At 43.6% G+C, this 24,430-nt stretch overlaps 2 protein-coding genes across 2 annotated transcripts; both read left to right on the plus strand.

Annotated features, from left to right (window-relative positions):
- Positions 1-89: 89 nt before the first annotated feature.
- Positions 90-1,857, plus strand: LOC115145463 (forkhead box protein E4-like). The gene has a single exon (XM_029686996.2). The coding sequence runs from the start codon at positions 266-268 to the stop codon at positions 1,514-1,516; it is 1,251 nt and encodes a 416-aa protein (XP_029542856.1). The 5' UTR covers positions 90-265; the 3' UTR covers positions 1,517-1,857.
- Positions 1,858-6,633: 4,776 nt separating this feature from the next.
- On the plus strand, positions 6,634-9,022 carry LOC115145464 (forkhead box protein D2-like). Its single transcript, XM_029686997.2, has one exon. It carries the CDS (start codon positions 7,116-7,118, stop codon positions 8,220-8,222), a length of 1,107 nt encoding a protein of 368 aa, XP_029542857.1. The 5' UTR covers positions 6,634-7,115; the 3' UTR covers positions 8,223-9,022.
- Positions 9,023-24,430: the final 15,408 nt, after the last annotated feature.

Raw genomic sequence — 24,430 nt, forward strand, 5'->3', positions numbered from 1 at the left:
CCACCCTTTTTCTATCGCCAGTGTCGTCACTCGACCCCTGGTTTATAAAACTGTCCACGCCACTCACCTGGCAAGAGAGAATGCTCACTGGCGGCGAGGTGGACAGGGTTCAAATTAACATAGGGAGGAACCCAAAACGCACGCACCGTCTCTGTGCAAAACAATAGCAGATATCCCTCTCACTTTATGGTGCCTGCATATTTTTCAGGGGCAATTTGAATATTACTTTTTTTACATTTCAAGCATACATTAAACATATTTTTTTATGAATCTTGCAAATTTATCTTACTTTTCGGGCATGTGTAACATGACTGCTGAGTCCCAGCAGTCGCCAGCCGATGCGGCCAGCCCGCTGGTCATGTTGCCTAACGTGAGTCTGGACTCCCCGATACCGCCACCACCACTGAAGCTGCCGGACCGGACGAAGGACGGGGTTCTGATCAAGTCTGAGCCCCGGGGACCTAGTCCGAACACGGACCGAGAGGAGGGGGCTGCTCTGGGTCAAACCGAAGAGCTCATGTCCACGGGGAGTCGACGGAGGAAGAGGCCCGTTCAGAGAGGGAAACCACCCTACAGTTACATCGCTCTCATAGCCATGGCCATCGCCAACTCCCCCGAGAGAAAACTCACACTTGGTGGTATTTATAAATTCATCATGGAACGTTTTCCCTTTTATCGAGAGAACTCAAAGAAGTGGCAAAACTCCATCCGCCACAACCTCACCCTCAACGACTGCTTTGTCAAGATTCCCCGGGAACCTGGAAGGCCTGGCAAGGGAAACTATTGGACTTTGGACCCCGCCGCTGAAGACATGTTCGACAACGGGAGTTTTCTGCGAAGGAGGAAAAGATTCAAGCGCACTGACGTGAGCACGTATCCTGGTTATTTGCAGAGCTCTAGCGCGTTCACCTCGACCTCCATGGGCAGACCGGCATACCCCAACACCCTGTACCCAGGAATAGGATCGGGTTACGGATCACAGCTGGCAGCTTCCCCCCACCCGGGGATGCTGCATCATTATCAGACCTCTGCCGGGGTCAGTCAAGGGCAGCCAAGAATGTTCAGCATCGACAACATCATCAGCCAGGAGTCGGTGATGCAGGGAGGAGAGCTCAACTCCCTGGGGTTAGGCGGTGGAGACCTGGGCACCATGTCAGCTAGCTGCTCCCTCACTGGCACTGACCCCTCCAATTGCTTCCAGATGCAGACTGTCAATCCCTCAGGGAATTCACTGGGCAGAGGCGGTGGAGGACTGTCATCAAACCTGGCACCCGGTTATCCATACTCTTCCTCAGCATCTCCTCCCCACCTGCCTTCCATGACGCAGTCCAGTTTCTCTCCAGGTCCTTCTCAGGTGTACTGCACCGGGAACCGGATGTCTCTACCAACCGTGCGCTCCGGGTCTTGCGCCGAACACACTGAGCAACTATTGGGTCTCTCCAGCCCAATGAACTCTTACAACAACTCTTACATGAGGCAAGCCAACTTTGCGTCAGGACTAGATCGGTATATGTGAGAAACTGATTTTTATAGAGACAAACAACAAGAGCCTCAAAATAGATTCCATTTGAAATAGGTGTGACACCTCTTCTTTGTTTGAAATGCCAAAATACATTCCATTATAGTTGTGTTCATTTCTCAGTGCTTTTGGTTCGTTTACCTTATGTGTCTTATTAAATTAATATGAATGTGTTCTTAAGATGTTTTGTAGCCTATCTGCGTGTACTTTTTTGTCCGAGAACAATTCCAGTCATTGTCACCTGTCAGAAAGTAGACTTCTTAAACAATATCATTAGCCACAAATACTGTTCTATTTTGTGAAAAGTAAATAGTTTATTTGTTTGTGAATTATGTTGAATAGGCCTACATTGCTATTTACACTTTTTGGTTCGTGTAATAAATACATTTTTTGATAAGCATGGTCTTGTTCCTTGTATCTGTTGAACTGAATATGCCTATGATCTGCACGTACTCCTCTGATTTAAATCAGGCCTACTTTAAATGAATATTTGATTGCTCATTATAATACTTTAAGTCCAATTCCCATAAACCATATTGTTTTTTCCTGTGTACCCAATTGCATAGACAATTAAATTACCCAAACAAAATATTTTCTATTAATATTTCAGATATAGGCCTGCAAGGGAATTTCCACATTCATTCTGAAATATAGGCTACATACTTACTTTATAACTTCGTTAATGGTGTTGATATAATTCGTTTCCTGCGTGTAAATAAAAATGACCAAATCAGGAATCGTGGGCCAAATGTATCGTGTTGAATTAGGCCTACCGAACTGTCTCATAATTTAACCTTTTGTTTTATTACAAACTTCTAGGGAATATAGGCAGTATTGTATTTGCATGACTTGTAAGCTCATTTGTATGGGTTGTTATAGTAGGACAGAAACGTCAAGTAATGTCACAGCATCATTTTTGTAGTTCTATGTTTACGCACACGTTTCAGACACGTTTCAGACACGTTTCAGACTTGACCAAGAAGATCGTAGGCCAATAATATAGTGTTGCTGTTATTGTCAGTTTATGTAGATTTTTTTGTATAATGTATCCAAATCTATCGACCACATATAGCCTGCTGGCACTGCCACAATTGTCCCTCTCCCCCAACTGGATTGTTGAGGGAGCTGGCACACAAGCATTTCGCTGCACCTTTATACCTGCTGTAAACTGTGTACATGACGAATACAATTGGATTTATTTCGATATGATGTATTTTACATGACCACGAGATATATTGGCTCACCTGTAGGCCAATGGTAGATAGCCTAGCTAATAGGCATATTTGAGTTATAGGGCCTATTTATTTATTTATTTATTTTACCTTTATTTAACCAACCAAGTCAGTTAAGAACAAATTCTTATTTTCAATGACGGCCTAGGTGGGTTAACTGCCTGTTCAGGGGCAGAACGACAGATTTGTACCTTAGGGGCTGGGGGGTTTGAACTCGCAACCTTCCGGTTACTAGTCCAACGCTCTAACCACTAGGCTACCCTGCCGCCCCAACATACATAAATGTATTTGTAATTGAATCCATGCACCTTTGCTATTCTAGCTGTCGAAAGGTACCTCTGGCGAGTCTGTACATCATTGGTCTGCAGCCTAATAGATTATAATTTACCCGTAGTTGGAGCGACACCTGGCGGTCTCTATCAAAAGTTTGTCTGGAGTGATTTTTGGATTGGGGAATTGGTGCCGGATTCTACAGTTTGTCCGCTAGGTGTCATGCAATACAAATAAGTCACAAACTGAAAAACAGAGTAGCCTAAAAAGGAAAAGTAACGTATGGTAATGTAATGGTAATGTTGTTGAGCTTGACATGTTTCCGGTCCAAATTCCAATATGGATGGAAGTAAAATATGTTCTCATCCCTTGAGGAAAATTTAATATTTTGAGGCAATAACAAAAAACATTTAGGCTACCAATTCCACCACCATAAAGGCTGCACAAACCACTATTTTGAAGTTGGCAGTCCAAATGCTACAGGTCATTACAGACTAGTTTGTTTCTTCGTGTGATTTTAAAATAGCCCTAGGCTTATTACATGCCTCCTAAGTCATTCGTTCTTGTCAGTGTTTTTGTTTTTGGGTCTGGTGGAAATGTAGACCCATGAGATTGCCAAATCTAAGTCTTGGTTTGGAAGATGATCAATTGTAATTGTGTATCTATAATCAATGGCAGGGTTGGGTAGGTTACTTTCTAAATGTAATCCGTTACAGTTACTAGTTACCTGTCCAAAATTGTAATCAGTAATGTAATTTTGGATTACCAAAAGTCATTAATGTAATCTGATTACTTTTAGAAGTTTTAGAAGAAGACCAAAAGGATCCATCAAATGTATTTGGTGTGTCATCATAGTAGTCTCTGACTTGTGGTCAGACTTGCTCAGCTGGAACAAACTTAAACTTGTGCCTTTTTTCAATGCTGAATTGAATGTCATTGAGAAAACAGAAAGGCGTCATTATGTATTTTTTTTCCTCAAACATCCTTTCAATTTTTTTTAAGTAATCCAAGAGGTAATCATCTAGTTTTTTTAAAGTAGGTTATCTGTTATCTGATTACAATATTTTTGCTGTTAACGTTACTGATTACAGTTACAGTTTTTTGTAAACAGATTACATGTAATCAGTTACTCCCAAACCCTGAATAATAGGCAAAGGCTACATAATGTTATTTCTCGCCAAATCAACTCAAGTCTAAGATGGCGAGATAGCGTCTAGCTTCTTGAGAGAACAATTATGATTTGAGATTTGGGCTTTCTCCCATGCAGCTGTCTGGTTCCTCAACTCAGCGATGTGAGCAATGCAACCTCTACCAGTTGACGGGCCGGCTCGACCTGCCCTGCCCTGGGCTGGGAAGGATTGGGATTGGGGTCTGTGACGGACTTGCTGACTGAGTGACTGTGTTTAGATAAATTACAATTGAGAGGACCTCATGGTCGACTCCGGACACTTTCACTTCCGCACGGTTAGGCTAGGCCATACCTTCAACCGCTCTCCACCTCCTTAAAAACTGAACTTGAGAGTCATGCATCAGATGTAAAATGAATTCAATTGAGTTGGCATGAATTGACGATATTTTTTATTCGAATTCAGGTAAATGAAATGTAGTTTATCATTGCTGTGCGATAACTTGCTTTTGCAGGTGCGGATCGCCTAAAATCTATTTTCCCTTTTTTTTCATGATATTTGGGCCTGTATAGGGAAAATCCTGAAAGGTTCGTTGAAATATTTGAATTGGAATTGAATATTATATATTTTTTAAAGAAAGCCATGTTAACCCACACAAACGTTGCCAATGAAGTTGCTGTGGTGTTTTGGGCAGGAGAAGCCTGTGTTAACATGAAGGGTCCTGTTAGCTGATGGTCCTGTACAGAGACGGATGAGGTGCTGATGTGTATTACAATAACGCCATGTTTCTGCAACATAATGAATTGTAATGCGAGCGCTGCTCCCCTGCTGTCATGAAACACACAGACCCATCATCTGTTCTGTCCATAGCAGACATAGCGTACTCTGACGAAGACGAATTAGAGCAGGTTGCAGGCGCATATGTGTTTGTCTATATGTGAATGATGTAGAAAATGTAGATTGATAATGTAATGACTTGACAAGTTAAACATAAAACCCGTGAGAAGTGATCGGAGAATTAATGGGGGACATGCTCATGGAATTCCTTAGCTAGTGTTGCCTTTCTCCTCTGAAAATAAATCATGATAGGGCATATTATTATTGAACCTTGTTATTGTTTGTCGTATAATTAGGCCTATCATTATTATTACACAGTAGTAGGCTAATTATCTTATTTTATCATTCACGAAGGATCCTTTCCATGGAAAAATGACCCCGTAGTCTCAATTCTGAAAAACATTGCTTTCAATTGTTAAACTTGCACTGTGGAGTTATATATTATTTACCTGTCAGTTTCGGCTGTGAATTACTATATCAGCTCCATGTTTCAAATGAATAATCAGAATATATATCTGTATTCTATATATATATATATATATATATATATATATATATATATCTCCCTTTCGATAACAGTTTCATGTTGGCTTCTATTCTCCTGAGAGGACAGAAGTAAGAAGTCATACGTTTGTTTAAACCCAATGGACTCAATAATAATAGTAATAATAATATGATTAATAATAATAGGCTAATACAAATAATACATTCTAATAATAACACATTTGTACAGTTTAATAAAACAATTATACTGTTTATAACATATGTCGTGATTTGACTGAATTAGGGTTTCAATATTGTAAAATGTACAGTTAATAATACCGTTTCTCAATTGTATTACAATGACTGTGTATTATCAATGACTGTGTATTATCAATGGTTAATAACATATGTGGTAATCAAAGTCAAAATGGTAGGCCAATAATATGGGATAATATTAGACCCAAACGCATAACGTCATAGAAAACAAAATAACCACTTATTTAATTAACCGCAACGATAATAAGCAATTATTGGAGCACTTTTAAATCGATTTAAAGCCATCGTGGATATTTGTATTGCAATATTTTTGTTTTGTTTAGAAGGGTATGAGAGCGTGCATAATTGGAAATTGGATAACTAAATTTTTTGGATATTTTACAACGCATTTTGAAATTGAGTAGGCCATAATTGGAATCATGTTGTAAATCAGATTCAAGTGACAACTGAATTAATTCACTGACTAACAAACAAATACACGAAGATGTTTTATCCTTGAAATCATTCTTCATAAATATGCAAATGATCTGGTATTGGACCTGGGCTGTGTTATGTAGACTATTTATTATCCAATCAACTAACTCCGATTCTTAAGAATTGAACCCTATGAGGTTTCAATACCCCTAATACTATGGACACGTCCATCCTGTTTGTCTTTTGATATAGCTACAATTCATTCCAACAACATAAAACCAATACTTTTGATGATATTCCATGTTTAGAAGATGTGTGTGTATTGGAGTATCGTTAACCCAAGAGAAGGTGTAAAGTAGCGCACTCACCATCTCCTCCCCGTGTCCGTCTTCCCTTCCCTTTCCCCTTTCCTTCAATTCCTGGTAACAGTGACACCGTGACCACGTGATTGGGACGGCTGAATAAATAGCTTTTGAGAGCTATGAATGGGAATAGTATGAAGCTCACGCAGGAGACTTGCTTCGTGCCTGTGGGTAAAGATATTCATGCAGCTATGCAACAGTAAACTAACGACCTAAAACACAAATGAGTGCAAGGAAGAAACATTATTATTGTATAAATGCTTGTAGTGGTCTTCAAGTAAATATCTTGGCTGAATTTTCCATTCCAGTTTCGTTTTCCTGCGCTTGAATTCAGAAGAGTTTCATCCTCGGTGAAAGACACCACAGCCTCCATACCAACTGGTTGGAGTGGCGTTACACCTGGATCCAAGCGTAGTCTTGCTCTCTTATAGATTCCACTAATGTTTCTATGCAGCTTGGAGAAGTAAACGGGAGTTCGCTTTGGTCCTCTGAAGAGCGGTTGAGTGCTTTACGCACGGACTGAGTACACCCAGCTTGGGAGCTGAAAAGACTCGGTACGGAACGAGAGGAAGGAAGATAACCAGTCTCTCCAAGGATGACTCTAGGTACGGATATGTCCGACAACTCTGCTTTGTCTGAAGATGTGGACATAGATGTGGTTGGGGGAGACATCTCGGTTGGCAAGGATGGGAAATACCTACATCATGATTTCCTGGACAATGACTCGGACGATAATTTGTCTCAGAACGCGGGGGAGAGGGGTTCCTCCCCCAGCCTCAGCAGCTCCGAGTGTCCGGTTGACCAGGTTGGAGTTGGTATAGATTCAGGGGCCATGATAGGTGATAAGCCTGGTAAGAACGCTCTAGTCAAGCCCCCGTACTCCTACATAGCCCTGATAACCATGTCTATCCTCCAGAGTCCCAAGAAACGTCTCACTCTCAGCGAGATCTGTGAGTTTATTAGCAACAGGTTCCCGTATTATCGGGAGAAATTCCCCGCTTGGCAAAACTCCATTCGTCACAATCTTTCTCTCAATGACTGCTTTGTCAAAATCCCACGTGAGCCTGGCAACCCCGGAAAAGGCAACTACTGGACCCTCGACCCGGAGTCCGCAGACATGTTCGACAACGGGAGTTTTTTACGCAGGAGGAAGCGCTTCAAGAGGCACCAAGCCAACGAAATCCTCAGGGACGCCGGGGGGTTCCTGCCCGGGTTTGGATACGGCCCTTATGGGTACAACTACGGACTCCAGCTGCAGAACTTCCATGCACATAACCCCTATCATCCGCACCTCCCAGCAGGCGCTTTCCCTTTCCAGAATACATCTTGTGGATTCCCCTCGCCAGCCTCAATATTCCCCACGCCACATCCCCTGCCCTCTCTATTAGGGGCTGATTTACGAAAGCCATTCTACCCTCAACTAAGCCCGACCTTGCCCGGCCTGGCGCCTCTCAAGACGGACACTAACACTCCGATTCGGCCCTCTTTCTCTATAGACAATATAATCGGTGCAGCTAACTCTGTGGCCTCCCCGTACAGCGCACAGTCGGGCAGCCACAGTCAGGCTCAGATCCTGGCCATGTTAAACCCTGCACTCGCCTCAGCTTCGAACCACTTGAACCTCTCGCAGGAAGCAATGCTTCAGCCTGGCTCACAGACGTTCTCCAGCAAAACTACAAATCTAAACATGTGTCATTTCTAAACTGGCAGCAAAAGCAAAACTTGCAGAAATCCTATTAATCCATTATGGTTCTATTCGTCTTATGTGAAGGTAGGATAAACATTAATTGAGAAATAGAGTGTTGCTCTTCCTCTTATGTTTCTTAGATCTGATCGGAGAGAGGAAAGTGAAACGGTGGCTATATTTATGGATTGTAAATATGTATAGGATACACTAAATGGAAGATTCATGATGAAGTCAGAAAACAAATTCTAAGACAATGTTGAGTGTATTCGTTGGCCTACATTGGCCTAGGCCCTCACCTATCGTGAGCAAAGATCCAGCTATTTTAACGCAAGTTCAATTTAATGTAATCTCACTGTGGGGAAGATTTAATTGTTTCTGAACTATAATTGAGATTTTTATTATGGTTTATATTGTTTTATATATATTGTGTGCGTTGTGAAATAAAGCACTGTTAATAGGCTACCGAGACGCAAACTCAGGTTTTAATTGTTAGAAAGCACATTGAGACAAGGGGGGTTATTTAAACAAATCTAACCTTTTCCCACTACCCCTCGTTCTCTTAACACCGGTGTTGTGGTGAATTTGTATGGATAGTGTTTCATGTTGTCAGTGGACAGATATGTGGTTTTGGTGTAAAGCGCATTACCTCTCATCCTGTTAAACTGTTGTGCTTTCGTTCCTGTCTATTTCATTGAAATCAATCAGTGAAACGTATGTTATGTGTACAGACAGACACTTAATGTTCATAGGTCATTTTTGTTGTAATGAAAATAATAATAAATGTTTGTGAATTTAAAAATACTTTCGTTAACTTGTTTATTGGAACGTTTTATTGGCCCTATGCCTGCACACATAGGTCTACTCAAACATTTGAATACCCATTAAGACTCCAAAGCCTAAAATCCCAAAAGGAAATAGAAAATATGCTTACGTTTTTATTTATCTAGCTCCGAGGTCAAACTTCAATCTGTATGAGTAGGCCCAGTTTGAACACTATACGCAGGTCTTTGATTGTCCGACTACGAGCCGCTTTCTGAAACGATTATGAGCGTTCATAGTCATTTACGCAATAGTGCCATGGGTTTAAATCTCAGTTAAATCTTGCATGCAACGATAGGAGTATTTATTACTTCTCTATTATCAATTTTACATTTTCAAAAAGTAGCCCATTTATTAGCCTATATACCACTACAGCCAACAAGCGCTAAAATCCAGATTTGTGATGTCTGAACTCCCACATTTTGCTGTGAGATATCTTCTGGAAGAGTGGGCATGTATTCATTCCTCTTATGTGGCTCTCAGGGCGTTTATAATGGACTCTTTTTTGGCAAGTAACAACGGGCTAAATGAATAGGAACATCGGCTTTTGGAGGCCTGTAATTCAATGTGAACGTTCTACATGGATACCCACGATCTCTTGGGGTTTCGTTGCTAATTTGTAGCAGCGTTTTTCATCAGGATCCTAATCCACGATCATTCCGGCGTTTTGCCCGTTTGTTGATGTTGTCACTGAAGACCCATGCTCAATGCGGCTCCCAGCGAGGGGTTCTCTCGGAGACAACCCACACACATTTGCCTCTGAAAAGCGATCTTCTCAAAAGGCGCGCGGTTGTTCGCTTTCATGTCGTCTGTGTTGTCTCCGGACAGATACAAAGGAGGTAGCGGGACAGGACTCGTCTCAGTGCAGAAAACAGACCGATTATTCCATTTCAAAGTTGGCCAAGCACATGTTCCGAGGCAGAGGGGGGCGTAAGAAGCCTCTTTTATTTACCAGATCTGTGTGTAAATGGTTAAATTACTCGGTGGGGTGTTTTTGACAGTTGATTATTAGGGATAAAGGGTGGGAGGGCTGACTCCCCTCTTCCACTTTCCCCTTCAGCTCACCCTAAGCCTTTGAAGAGAACGCAAACATGATAGTCATACTTTTATGAAGTCTCCTGCACTCCTTTTGTTGATGTCGTGTTAATGAAAGCCCTTGGAGTAGACCTTTCATATGATTTTCTTTCGATTCAGTTTCTGTGTCATAGCGCAACATCAGAAAACGAATTAAACCAAATCCGTTTTGACAGTAGAGGAGAAGCTCACTTTAAGTATGGTGCCAAAAATCGCACTAAACTTAGGCTGTCACACACACACACACACACACACACACACACACACACACACACACACACACACACACACACACACACACACACACACACACACACACACACACACACACACACACACACACAGAGAACTTTGACATAACTTTGATCATGCACTGAAAGGGTAAGATTGTTGTTTTAGTTTACATTATATCGACCTATGGGCTATCTCTGTCAAACGTAGATAACGGGCCCTGTTCACCCCGTGGCCATATTGAATTTTAGGTATTGTATCACATATTATATTCAATATATTTTTGTGTCAAATATTCACTATTACACATGGACATGAAGAGATCAATTGCCTGCACCACTGTCGATACCCTCCGGTATCACAGGCTGCTACAATCCAAACAAGACTGTGCCTCGTTAAAATCATCATTAGAACCTTCTTATGATGTATCTTTTGTAGCCGAGCTGTTTTCCAGAGCCTTCGTTAGTAACGTGGCTCTTAAAAACCTTTGCACATCTACGAGTGATACAGACCATTCCTAGAGCAGCCAAAGCGCATAGTTAGATGCCTTTTAGTCCTTCCACGTCACTTTATTTACAGAACGTTTCATCATCCAGATATGTCTGGCTGTGACTGCTTCAAAACGAAGTTGACTAAATACAAAGTGCCAAAGTATTTGCAATTGGTACAAACAAGTGAAGGATAAAAATGCTGCTTAATATGAAAACCGAGATAACTGAATTAAAAGATACACAGGCCTATATACTATTTTAATCATACTGAAATCAATTTCATGTTCAATTGAGTTCTATTTTACGACTAGGTTACTGTCTGTCATTTTTGCCTCAATGTGTTTCATGATGTGTGACAACATGTGCGCAATCTGTGATTTTGTTCATGTAAATGTATGTAATAGCCTATTTGCAGCCATAGGTGGTAATATCTCTTTAGGAGATTATCCTTTGTCAGTAGTCTATTGTGGAATAATTATAATGTTAAAGTAAGATTTGAATGGAGATAGTGAACGTTCTCTCTATACGTGCTTGTTTGGGCAACACTATTAAACAGTGGTCTCGTAAATAATGATGCATCTAGGCCTGATGTCCTAGGAACGACCATCGTAATGCTTAAAGTGACCCACAATAAGAATAAAAACATGGATGACTAATTATACGTCTTTCACGGGTCACAAATCACACAAATATAATTTACTCCAATTATATCCAAATCAACTGTTTATCGTTTTAATAGCATGTTCATTCTGCTTTCATTTTCTCAATATGCCGTGTACTTGTCGCAGGAGGACCACCCACAGTCTCGGGACAGAATGTGTTTCTTTATTTGTCTCTGCAGCAGTCGTCTGTCCTACAGTCGTCTGTCCTACAGTCGTCTGTTCTACGGCTCGGCTCACTAAAATGAGTTTGAAATGCTTTGAGTATATTTTAAACATGACAACATTATGACTAGACCAACTCCTAGCCTTTCTGAATGAAATAAATGTAGCCTATGCTTTGACATGGATTTGCTTTTGATTGGCATATTTCTCTCACTATGGCACCACACCAGTTTCCTTGATCGAAGGGTGCTGTCGATAGTTCTGCTCCTATTAAATTCGGCTACTGTAACAGGATTTCTTTGATTATGGAAAAGTATATTAGATTATGCATTTTTACTTCGTTATATTGAATATCTGTAAAATATTTAGTTTGAGGAAACCTGTTAGGCTATGACTCTACAATATAATTTGTGCGAGTTGTCACCTTGCTCCAAACCATCGCATCATCACCTTTCCTCGGCACGCGGGCAGGGGATTACATGAAATCGTTGTGTTTAAACCATGCATATCCTACTCTGGCTCATATGCTAATTACACCAGTCAATTTGTCACTGCTAGTTACACTGTGAAGGACACTAACGACCTGTTAATTAGGTGGCAGCAAGATGTGTATCTCAAATTCTAAGAAAAAGTAATATTATCTCGCAATTTAAATGATTCAAGGTAGCTACTGCTCGACAATGCCCAGTTTGGATTTTTTTATTTAAAAAAAAAGTATTTATACTGCAGGCCTAATGACGTATTCCGAGGAGTCAATATGTATTTGTAGGACAGGCCTACCTCCAGGGAAATGATATACCCATAGGACAGAATGGTGAATATTGAAAACGGGTATAGGGCATTAGGCTTCTTGTTCAAAATATTAATAGCATCTACATTTACAAAAACAACAGTATTATAGGCTATACTTTTCAGATGATAAAACGTTATAATAATACGTTAACAATTATTATTATTATTATTATTTGGCATATATTCAAAACGTCGGTTTTCTTTTATTAATGTAAGTATCTGTAAAATAAATAGATATTGAGGGAGTTGCATAAAATAACCTATAATGTCAAAGTGTAATCCTATTTAAACCTACGTTGATAAAAACCTATGGATATACAAGGTCTGCATTTACTATCATGTCTTGAAATGTATCATATAGGCAAGCATCTTTACTATAGAAAATAGTTGTGGTCAGCTCTACGTTTCAAACAAATAAATCCCAGCAGCAGCACCACAGTGAGAGGCAGTGTATTGGTGTGTTTAACAACACAAACAAACAGTTGCCATATCATCATGGCTTTGGCTAAAGTCTTTATGAGAAGGTCTTAAAGTTCCATTTCAGCTTTGTCAAAACATTACCGTGGGTCTATTAACTAGAGAATGGTCACCTGAGATGAACTATGATGGACGGACACCTGTTGCAGCCGGAGGCCAGACAGTTCTGTTTTTCTTTGTCATGGACTCCATTTCAAACCGGCATTGCAAAGTGAGTTCAGCCATGGATAGGGCTACACGTTTCACTCCAAGTTTAGGCACCATTAGCCTCTAGCAATATATACATAGGGAGCAGAGAATATATATATATATGGTCGATGCAGGTTTCATTCAAGGATTGTTCTATCAAACCTGCATTCCAGTATAGACTATTGAAGCAGCATGTTAACACACATTTTCCAGTGGACAAATCGCAGAACGGAATAAATCAACAACGTCAAATATTGGCCCCTTTCAAAATGAGGACTCTTGTTTTACTGGTACTAAAGATTGTATTTGAGGTTTTGCTATTGCACTCTTGGGCGGCGGTAGCCTGTAGGCTGAGGCTGTGAAATAGGCAGGCAGAGAAGGTCATTTTCGCGCACACAGTACAGGAATGCGATGACCGGGTCCCCAGGCACATCGAGGCCTGCAGGAGAGTAGCCGCGGGCTACAATAAATCAAAACCTCGCTTCTCTACTGGTTAGTGCTATCCGGATCCTTGGGACTTCCATACCCGACTACACCCTAACCCTAACCCCTTACATTAACCATAACCCGTACCGTAACCTTTTTAGATGTCAACTTCAATGGGGTAGGAACGTCCGAATTGCAACTCGATCTGCTCCAATAAGACAACAACTCGAAGGAACGTCCTACTCCAAAAGAAAAACAGAAGTGGCTAGGTTTTCCAGTCAATTTGTCACTGCTAGTTGCGCTGTGATGGACACTAACGACTTGTTAATTAGGGGCATTCTCTGCTCCCAATCGCCCCCTCTGTGTTTTTGCAGCGGACAGAGGAATATTCTGCTTAATTAAGTTAGAATGTGTAAATAAAGCAAAGACCGCTAACTGCCCTCATCTCTAGCAAAATATTTAATTTGGAAGCGCTCGCTTATCGACTTTGACACAATGTGACACACTGACGGACGGACACCTGCTGCTGGCCAGGCATCCCACACACAGAGAACATGGGGATTAATTACAGTGGATATTCAACTGCCCTGGTCACCAGACTGTGATAACAGCTGATCTAGCCCGCCGTTCACTTGCGTGTCTTTGGCACTGCTCGTTCATGTACGTCCCATTCCTCTCAGAGAGCACGCACAGGGTGAGGGGAGGGATGTATGCATTTCTATAGATGTATGGTGTTCTACTAAGCTATATGGAATTGTTTTAAGGTCATACCAAGGATCATTTTGCTATTTGATTTTGAATTTTAAGACACCTTTAAGTATGAAAAAAATATACAATATATAAAAAAATATTTGCGTACAAACAAAGAATAACAGATTAATAACCTGGAACATAAGATTGTTTTTTTTATATATAAAAATGAAGTTTGTTCTGAAGTGTCTGTCCTACATCCGAGAGATATAACAAAGTATTTGTTTTAAAAAATATATATTTTTTTACATTTATTTAACCCCTTATTTTTGTAACTAAACAGTCTCTGTATATACTTCCATACATTTGTTCAACTGGTGCAGGGGACCTTCAGACGAGTCTTGTGAGGCCTGTGGGCGTGTTAGAGGAAAACAACTGACATGAACGTGTTCGTGAGAGTCTCACCTTTCCACAAGGGGTGTACAAAAACACTAATATTATAGCCCAAACTGTTCGGTGGCTACAGACAGAAGTTGACAGATTGTCTGTACCGACACCAAAACAGAGAAATCCATTTTGTTCACGAGAGTCTCATCTTTCCATAGAGGGGTCATAATAATTTGTAGGACAAACGTTCGGATGCTACATAGGATTTTGTGAGAATACCGATTTTTGGGATTTTCCATGGTCTGACAAACACCTCTCTAGCTCTATCACCATTCACTTCAGATGCAGAAGCGTAACATAGGCGGATGTGGTAGATTGAGATGCACCCAATGCAAAAAAAAAACAGATGTCTCTATCTTAAACACATTGATTTTTATGGGGATGTTTTTATTATGCTAATTCGATTTCCGCGGGGGGCACGGACATCGAACTTAGGGTTTTGTTAATATGATTATTAACTCCATGACAACCTAGGCACTCCAGTCTTTCTTTTGGAGTAGGATGTTCCGAGTTGTTGTTGGCTTATTGGAGCAACGCGTGGACTTAACAGTAACATAATGAAAAGGCAAGGGTTTTATGTGACTTTCCCCGCTATTGCTTTGATAGAAAGGCACAGCTGGTGGCCTTTCTCGAACACACTGATATTGCTAACAGAAGTAGACACTAACAGACGGTAGGAGAGTATGTCCATTTCATGCTGGGACACTGATAGGGTATAGCCTATGTTCCTTGGTACTTCGACGAGTGTGCATGGAACAAACAAGAATCAAATGGATTCTGGAAAATGGCGCGTCTCATGAGTTGGAATGAAAAGCCCTCCAAAAACTCGTAGTAGGCCTACCACAAATGAGTTAACCTCTATATTATGAGGGGCAATGAGGCCTTTTATTATCCTTGAGGTTAACTGTTAATCCCTATGTTTTCCCCATAACTGCTGTTGGCCTATTTGTCAACCTATTACGCAGGAAAGATAGGCCTGTTACTCATGGAGGATAGGCCTAATTACACATCGGCCTATTTCACGACATGTCCTATAATTGCCCATAGAGCCTATTCATTAATCAGTGTTTTTATTTCATTAGGTGAATTCCCTTTCTAATTCGTAAGGCTTGATCCCCGAGCTCTCCAAACACAATTATATTTTACGCACAATGTAACATTTCAATCTACTGCGAATCACAGGAAAATGAATGGTGACGACATACCAAAACACGAACATGTGCACTTGTTAGTGTGTTGATCAACTTTCTCCTGAAATGTCTATTCCTTTAAATCGGGCGCATATGTCTTCCTCAGTGGTCTGCGTCCAATTGTTGCATAGCCTACTACCCTGCAGTTGACTATATGAATGTTATATCTTATTAACGTTTATTTACTTGGGTATGTGTTCTGTTTCAGTTTTAGGAACATTAAGGTGGAAAATATGACAACTAGAATATAGAGTCTCAAAATAGGGTTACTCGACTAGGGAACATGTTATATCGTTTGGCAAACTAAAGAAAACTTTTTTTAAACTCAAGGACATTATCTCCCCAAGAAAGGTGAAAAATAAACTTTATTTAAGTCGTTTCGAATGTGAGTCGGTTTTCGGAAAGAAGGGGAAAACCTCGCGATAAAAATGAAGTTTACTATCCAGAGTGAAATCCGATCATGCTGAGGTCGAGGGGCCAAACTTTTTAAGACTAATGTTTATTTAGAGAAGTGAGCGCTGTCTATGCGACTCCCTGTTCTCCCAGAATGTAGCACTAATGTATTTAGCAGCGTAGTGCAGCCCACCGCCCGAGCAGCCCACTGCGGCTACAAGGCTCTGCTGGCCACCACTCTGTGGCCGCACGTGGGGACTGCAGTGTCAAAACAGCGAGCTGTAGACCTACACGCAAAATCAATTGTAAACTATATAACTTTAAAGAAGTTCTATTCATTTGAGTTAGTTACTTTTCAGAATCCATAACGTGCCTACTCGTAACTGAACCAAGAACGCGCCAGATGCTGATGACCCTCTCTCATTCCTACTCGTCTGTAGTGGCTATTCTGTTGAGCCCCGTGTTTTCTTACAGTTTGTGAAATTGAATTAGTTACGGTGGGGAATCTGACCTTACCAGACCCACACATTTTTCCAAACCCTCAGCTTTGTGGTGTTTCTGGGGTTTTTTGTTTGCTCAGCTGGAATCTCCATCAGACACTGTGTCCGAGTCGTCCAAGTCTAGCCTATCTCTCTTATATCTCCCTCTCTCCTCTCCTCAGCTGCCCTCTCACCCTAGGTCCCTCCGAGCTCCACTCACGGGAGAACGCTGCGTCTGAACTCGCTGAGGAGGAAGCGTTTGCGGGAATTGTGCTTCGCCCCTCACGCACTCCGGGTGGGCTTTGCCAACAACATGGATCTGAGGGAGGACAGATGTGGAAGAACACACACACACACACACACACACACACACACACACACACACACACACACACACACACACACACACACACACACACACACACACACGGAATAATGGTACCTTACCCTTCACTTATATTTAATTCATTTGATTTAGCCTTTACACTTTTATTTATGTATTATTCTAAATATTATATATAACTATTTGGCTAAACTGAAATAAAGACAATTATTATTTACGTAGCACTATAATAACACTGCCTCTACCACTAGCTACAAGCTACTACTAATTGTATTGTTATTATTAGGGGTCCTATTATTTCAAATACATTACTTGTAATATCCTTCTAGTAGAGGCAATTGCCAAAGTAACTGTTCCTAGTCCCACTATCTTATTATTATTATTTATTTAACTTGTGTAACGTTTTTCCAGGAATGTCAAAGTGCATAAAAAGTAAAACAACAAACAAAACATGTATATGAGGAAGATTAAAACGTGTCAGTAAGGCTTCGTTGAGGCAGTTTGGGCTGGAAAACACTGACACTAAATATGGAACATGCTCGCATGGCTGCTCTGGGGAATCTAACCCAATCTACCAGCGTTGCAAGCACCATGCTCTACAGCTACCAACTGAGCTACAGAGGACCACTGAAGTAGTGTAGCAGGGAAGGCTGTTTAGAACAGATCCCTGAGGTTGTTTGGTAAAACTCATTTAGCTCTTGAGAGACTGATGTCATATTCAATACTGTTCCAAGCGATTTGTTAGTTCCCACAAACGTGCCAGTGCAATTTGACAAAATGTGGTTCCATATGATGCCACATCAGATAATAGCACAGAGCAACCACAACAGAAGCTATATTGTGTCACGTCACACCCCAAGCACACACTTATGTGGAGAATGCGGCACCCAACATCTCCCCACCACCTCCCTCCTGCCCCATTTTCTCAACACTGGCAGGCCGAGGTGCACAGGCTTCCACTGAACCCTGGGTAAGCGCACAAAGGGAACTCGAGTTCTCTGGGCGACTCAAGACTCTTAATGTTCCACCGCGCTCCAGAACCTTTCCCCTTCCCACTCGTCCCCTCCAAGCCAGACTCAATGGGAGGCAGTTGGGTGACGTGATGAGAAAGAGAAAAGGGAGAAGAGGGGGAAGGGTTAGAGAGAACAGAGAGCCTCATTACTAACTCAATAACACATCATCCGCTTGGGCAGCACCTTCACTGACAGGGTCTGCTTTGGCATTGTGTGAAGTGGCAGCAACCCCCTCTTCTCCAGCTAGCATGTCCTGGCTTAGACATGTGAAGTGTGCCAGCCGGCCTAAATATATCCAGTTGTTTTCAACGCAACAGAAGCAGAGGTTTGACAGAAGCACATTTATGTGGTTCAGCACCTTGAGAAAAATGTGCGCAGGCAGACCAAACATGGTTGAAGTCCTTTTGAATTACATTCTTCTGGGACATTTCGATGTATGTTTTGATCAACAACACAAACTACAGTGTGTATCAGTCACAGGAAGTCAAATCCAATGAAAACCCTTGAAGAGATTGAATGGATGATTTATGTGTACAAGCCTGGCTTACCTCACAACAGGCCAGGGGAGGCTTACTTTATTACTTGATGTTAGCTAGAATCTGCAAGGAACGTAAAGTATGTTTGAGTCACTGCGTTTATGTGCCTATAGGTATTTCTGCAGGAGGTAGACAATGTTGTCAGGATAGGTCGTATGACAGTGAAAGCAGCTAAGATATGGATGCCACACACACACACACACACACACACACATTGCACACACAGATCAATGTCCTTCTTCTGTGTGGCTGATCGAACTAGGCTCCTGGGTTAGCACTTGTTAATGCAGCGGGAGGAAGGGGAGGGAGGGGGTTCAATGTCTGTCATTCCCAGACCTCCTCCTCTTTCCGCTGCTGTTATTCACCCTGCTGTGTTCACATAACACTAAATCATTACTGCTGCCCACTGTACGTGCGTGTATGTGTGTGTGTGTGTGTACTGTATGTGTGTGGGTGTATATGTGTGTGCACTGTATGTGTATGTATGTATGTATGTATGTATGTATGTATGTATGTATGTATGTATGTATGTGTGTGTGTGTGTGTGTGTGTGTGTGTGTGTGTGTGTGTGTGTGTGTGTGTGAGTGTGTGTGAGTGACATGCCTTGTAAAGATTTTGAAGAGGGTTGCGGTGCTCAGTTCCCAAGTTCAAAGCTAAAGTGAATGAAAAGGGGGAAAGATGATAAGACCACTCTAATGCTACTTATTTAGAAAAAAATGTTGTAGATAAAGAAATAAAAGCTGTAGGGAAACAATGGTGTCTGCTGTGAGTGGCTGATACAGAGGTGAAGTGGCCTGAGATTGCAGCCTCAGCAGCAGTGTGGAGGGGCATCTGGCCCTGTGTGTGTGTGTGTGTGTGTGGTGGGGGGTCATAATGTTCCTCATTATTAATGCTCAGAGTCATTTCAGTGGGGAGTTTTTTTCTGATGGGGATGGATAGATGGATGGATTGGGAGAGGAGGCTGAAGGGGTGGGGGTGGTAAAGGAGAGAGAAAGTGAGGTTAAGTGGACGTGTTTAGATGCTGCAGATACTGAGAGGAGAGAGAGAGGGAGAGAGAGAGAGAGAGAGGGAGTGAGAGAGAGAGAGAGCGAGAGAGAGAGGGAGAGAGAGAGGGTGAGAGAGAGGGAGAGAGAGAGAGGGAGAGAGGGAGAGAGAGAGAAAGAGAGAGAGGAGAGAGAGGGAGAGAGAGAGAGAGAGGGGAGTGAGAGAGAGAGAAAGAGAGAGAGAGCGGAGAGAGAGAGAGAGAGAGGGAGAGAGAGAGGGAGAGAGAGAGAGCGAGAGAGAGAGAGAGAGAGGGGGAGTGTGAGAGAGAGAGAGAGAGAGAAAGAGAGAGAGAGCGAGAGAGAGAGAGAGAGGGAGAGAGAGAGAGAGAGCGAGAGAGAGAGAGAGAGAGAGAGAGAGGGGAGAGAAAGAGAGAGAGGAGAGAGAGGGAGAGAGAGAGAGAGGGGGGGAGGGAGGGAGAGAGAGCGAGCGCAAGAGGGAGAGAGAGAGAGAGAGAGAGAGAGAGAGAGAGAGGGAGGGAGAGAGACAGGGAGAGAAAGGGAGAGAGGAAGAGAGAGAGAGGGAGAGAGAGAGAAGGCGAGAGGGAGAGAGAGTAGACATCACAGGGCTGTATGTTCTCAGCATGTGAGTAGGAACACACATAGAATAATTGAGAGCAAATATCCTTATTTCAGCATTGAGCCTTGGTGATGGTAAATATATTTTTTCAGTATTAAATCTAAGAGACTACACAAGGCTACATCTATCTCTCCGTTCCCAAACGTCCCTCTTTCTGTGCTCACCAAGGCAGTCTCTCTCTTTCGCCTATCATTCCTCTAGTGTTTGGGTTGGGAGCAGGAAGTTTGTCCCGGGGATGTGTGCGTTTCGAGGATGTGGTGTGGTGGCGTGGGGGTTTGAGGAAGTGAGTTGTGTGTCCATGGTTGTTTGTCTTCCCCACTGCCCTGCCTGGCGCTGTCATGGGCCATTGTGGCAGGCTAGGATTGATGAGGAGCAGGAACCCTGGGGCTAGAGGGTAGGGGCAGGAGGGATGGAGCTGGGCCTTGAGGGCTGGTCCTGGGGCTGGAAGGCTGGAGGGCTGAGGCTGAGGCTGAGGCTGAGGCTGGAGGGCTGGAAGGCTGGAGTGCTGAGGCTGAGGCTGGAGGGCTGGAGGGGTGAGGCTGAGGCTGAGGCTGGAGGGCTGGAAGGCTGGAGGGCTGAGGCTGAGGCTGGAGGGCTGGAGGGCTGGGCCTGGGGCTGGAGGGCTGGAGGGCTGGGGCTGGAGGGCTGGAGGGCTGAAGGGCTGGAAGGCTGGAGGGCTGAGGCTGGAGGGCTGAGGCTGGAGGGCTGAGGCTGGATGGCTGGAGGGCTGGTGCTGAGGCTGGAGGGCTGGAAGGCTGGAGGGCTGAGGCTGGAGGTTTGGAAGGCTGGAGGGCTGAGGCTGGAGGGCTGGGGCTGAGGCTGGAGGGCTGGAGCTGGGCTTTGAGGGCTGGAAGGCTGGAGCGGGGTTTTGAGGGCTGAGGTCTGGAGGGCTCAGGCTGGAGGGCTGGAGCTGGAAACAGCACTCTCTGGTACGCGAGGGGAGGGATTTGGACTTGGACTCTGAGGAAAGCTTTGTTGTAGTGGTCTCTTTAAGTCTCAATCTATCTATATATCTCTTTTTTCTCGCTCTTTCTACATCCCCCGTCTCTTTCACTACTCTTTTCTTTCTCTAATTTTCTCTGCTTTTCTCTTGGCTTCTTTAGAAATATGATACAGGGGTACATCCAGGTCTTGCAAGTTTAACCTCTTTAAATTCTAGTAGTTGCATGTTCACCTCCGTAGCATTTTTCTGTATCGCACACCCCTCATATACTTCCTCCCAGTCCAGTCAACCTTTCCTCTCTTTCCTTTTCCATCATTCCATCCATGTCTGTAATGTTTCCTCTCTTTCTGGACAGATTTTTCAGCTACAGGAGATGTAACGGCTGATGTGGATACGGTAATGGTCCTCCTCTTCCTCTTCACACCCCTCCTTCCCTCTCCTGCTCTCCTTTGCTCTCTCCCCTAATTCAATTCTACATGCTTTCTTTGGCATGACCGCCTGGAGTTACCCCTCTTCTAAACCATTGCTCTCTCTTTATCCCTCACTGCACTCCTCTCTTGCCTCTGTTGTCCTCTGCCCCCCTTCTCTCTCTCTCTCTCTCTCTCTCTCTCTCTCTCTCTCTCTCTCTCTCTCTCTCTCTCTCTCTCTCTCTCTCTCTCTCTCTCTCTCTCTCTCTCTCTCTCTCTCTCTCTCTCTCTCTCTCTCTCGCTCTGTTTTATTGCTTCTCTGTCTGATTGCAGCTCCTGAAAGTCTCCGTCTCTCTCCCCTCTCTCTGCTTCCTCTGTAGGAGCTGCTTACGGGGGCTGGAGACTGGTTACTCCTGGGTGAGTGATATCGCTGCTCCTCTCCTCCCTCTCTACCCCTCTCTCTTCCTCCCTCCCTCTTTCTTTCTCTCTGTCTTCACTGTGCAGATTACCTGCAAGCACACTTCGCCACTAACACAGTTCCATATTTCCGTTAGAACTTCTACTGAACTTCTACATTTGTCTTAATAGCATGACAACTGTGTGCGTGTGTCCGTGTGCACGCACTTGCATGTGTGTGTTGGCCTTTTGTGTTGCCACAGGGCTGATTTAGGGAGAAAGGCCTGTAAGTGAATGAATGAGTGAGTGTGTGTGTACGTGTGAAGGGGATCCTGTTGAGAGGGTTGTGTACACAGATGCAGATCAGGGGAGAGACTGGCCAGTGTGTTAGTGTGGGGGGCAATTGAGGGGATCGTCTTCCCCCCTCTGCCCCTCCCCGGCCCAAGCAAGGAGCCTCCAGGGGTCCCTGGGTTTCTTAGGAAAAACATCTCGGCCCCCGTCACCCCTGAACCTAGTGCTGGGCTGTTTACCTTGGCTGGGCTGGCTGACAGCTTTACTGATGTTACATACAGGCACACAGGGACTGAGAGAGGGAGAGAGCAGGAGGAGGAGAGGAGGAGGGAGAGTTAGTACTCAGATCTTAATCACCACATTTGAGGGAGCCATTTTGAGAGAGACTGCAATGGCGAGACTAGTAGGTAGAAGTATGTGCACAGTATGAAGGAGGCTTGGAAGTGTATCTCTCTCTCTCTCTCTCTCGCTCTCTCTCTCTCTCTCTCTGACTCACTCACTCACTCACTCACTCACTCACTCACCACCACCACTCACCACCACCACCACCACTCACCACCACCACCACCACCACCACTCACTCTGTTGAGAATGCAGGCCCAGTTAGCACATCGAAAGAAAAGACAGGGCAATTGCCTCAGGAGACACCACCCCTCATCTCACATCTGATGGACCTCAATGTTACAGAATTACTGTCTGAAATACTGAGTGGGAGAGTGGGTGAGAGAGAGGGGAGGGGGTGGGTGTGTGATAGAATGAGAGGCTGAGGCCTGACCTTAGCACACAGAAAGGTGCAAGAGGAGAAGAACAGGACAGGAAATGGTTTTCTAACAGAACAAGTGTCTAAGAAATATACTATTCGTTATCAAACACACTAAAACTAGAATTTTCCTGCGCTTTAGAGGGGAACTTGTCTCTGTATGTGTGTTTGTCCGTCCCTGGGCAGCTGCTAAGGAGTGTCCAGGGTTTTAGGCTAGGGTGTGCTGGGGTGGGGGGTCCATGTTTTGCCGCTCGGAGCACTAAGACATGTTTGTCTGTTCTGAGCAGCTGGACAAGCTGTAATAACACAAACAGGCCTTTGAACAGGGCGCCGTGTTGTGTTGTCCGGACTCTGGTTACATCCCTGCAGCCTGCAGCACACTGACTCTGGCCAGAGGAACAACTGGATCATTCATCACACACCAATCAGCAGCAGGCCTTGATGTGATCACTGATCACTCTGCTAGTGTTACTCTGATTGATCACCATTGAGCTGAGCTCAGCCGTCACTCTGTTGCTCTGGTCTGTCTGTCTGTCTGTCTGTCTGTCTGTCTGTCTGTCTGTCTGTCTGTCTGTCTGTCTGTCTGTCTGTCTGTCTGTCTGTCTGTCTGTCTGTCTGTCTGTCTGTCTGTCTGTCTGTCTGTCTGTCTGTCTGTCTGTCTGTCTGTCTGTCTGTCTGTCTGTCTGTGTCAATCTGTCTGTTATTTTGTTAGTTTATTTGTCCGGTGGCTTGCTTGATGTTAACTTTGCCCTGATCTTTATCATGATACAATTTTCTAAAAGTCCCCAGAGCCAGAATGAAAAAATACATGGGGATGACTGGATAGGGACTAGGACAGCTGAGTCTGTTGGCCATACATCACTGTCTGTACACACACAGGGCCTCACTGCTCTCTGTCACCACTTGTTTGCAGGGCAGAGCAGTATGGAGACTGTGAGGTCGAGGAACTCTACCGTAATAAGTATGTATGTGACATCATAGGCTCACATGGACACAGGGAGGTTGAGGTGCCAGTCGGGAGAGAGAGAGGCAGGCAGGGGAGAGATGATGCAGGCAGGCTCAGAGAGGGAGCAGTCTGGATTAGCCTGCCATGGGTTATACAGAGTTGAACATCTGGTGAAGGCCTGCAGAGATAGAGTTACTCATCCCAGAGAGCTACCCTGGGGAGGACAAGATGGAGAGAGAGCGGGCCTTGTCCTCTCTGACCCTGATGCCCCCAGCCTCGTCACCTCCAGCACACAGGGCGAGTGTGTAAAGCCCCTCCATGTGACCCTAACATCTCACACCCCTCGCACTCCTTACTACCCAATAAACCCTCTACAGACAGTGACACCTAGAGCGTGGGCCGTCCGAATCTATGAGCTACTAAGAACAATATCATAATACACAAAT

Source organism: Oncorhynchus nerka, linkage group LG17 (assembly GCF_034236695.1).
Source record: "Oncorhynchus nerka isolate Pitt River linkage group LG17, Oner_Uvic_2.0, whole genome shotgun sequence".
Classification (NCBI taxonomy): Eukaryota; Metazoa; Chordata; class Actinopteri; order Salmoniformes; family Salmonidae; genus Oncorhynchus; species Oncorhynchus nerka.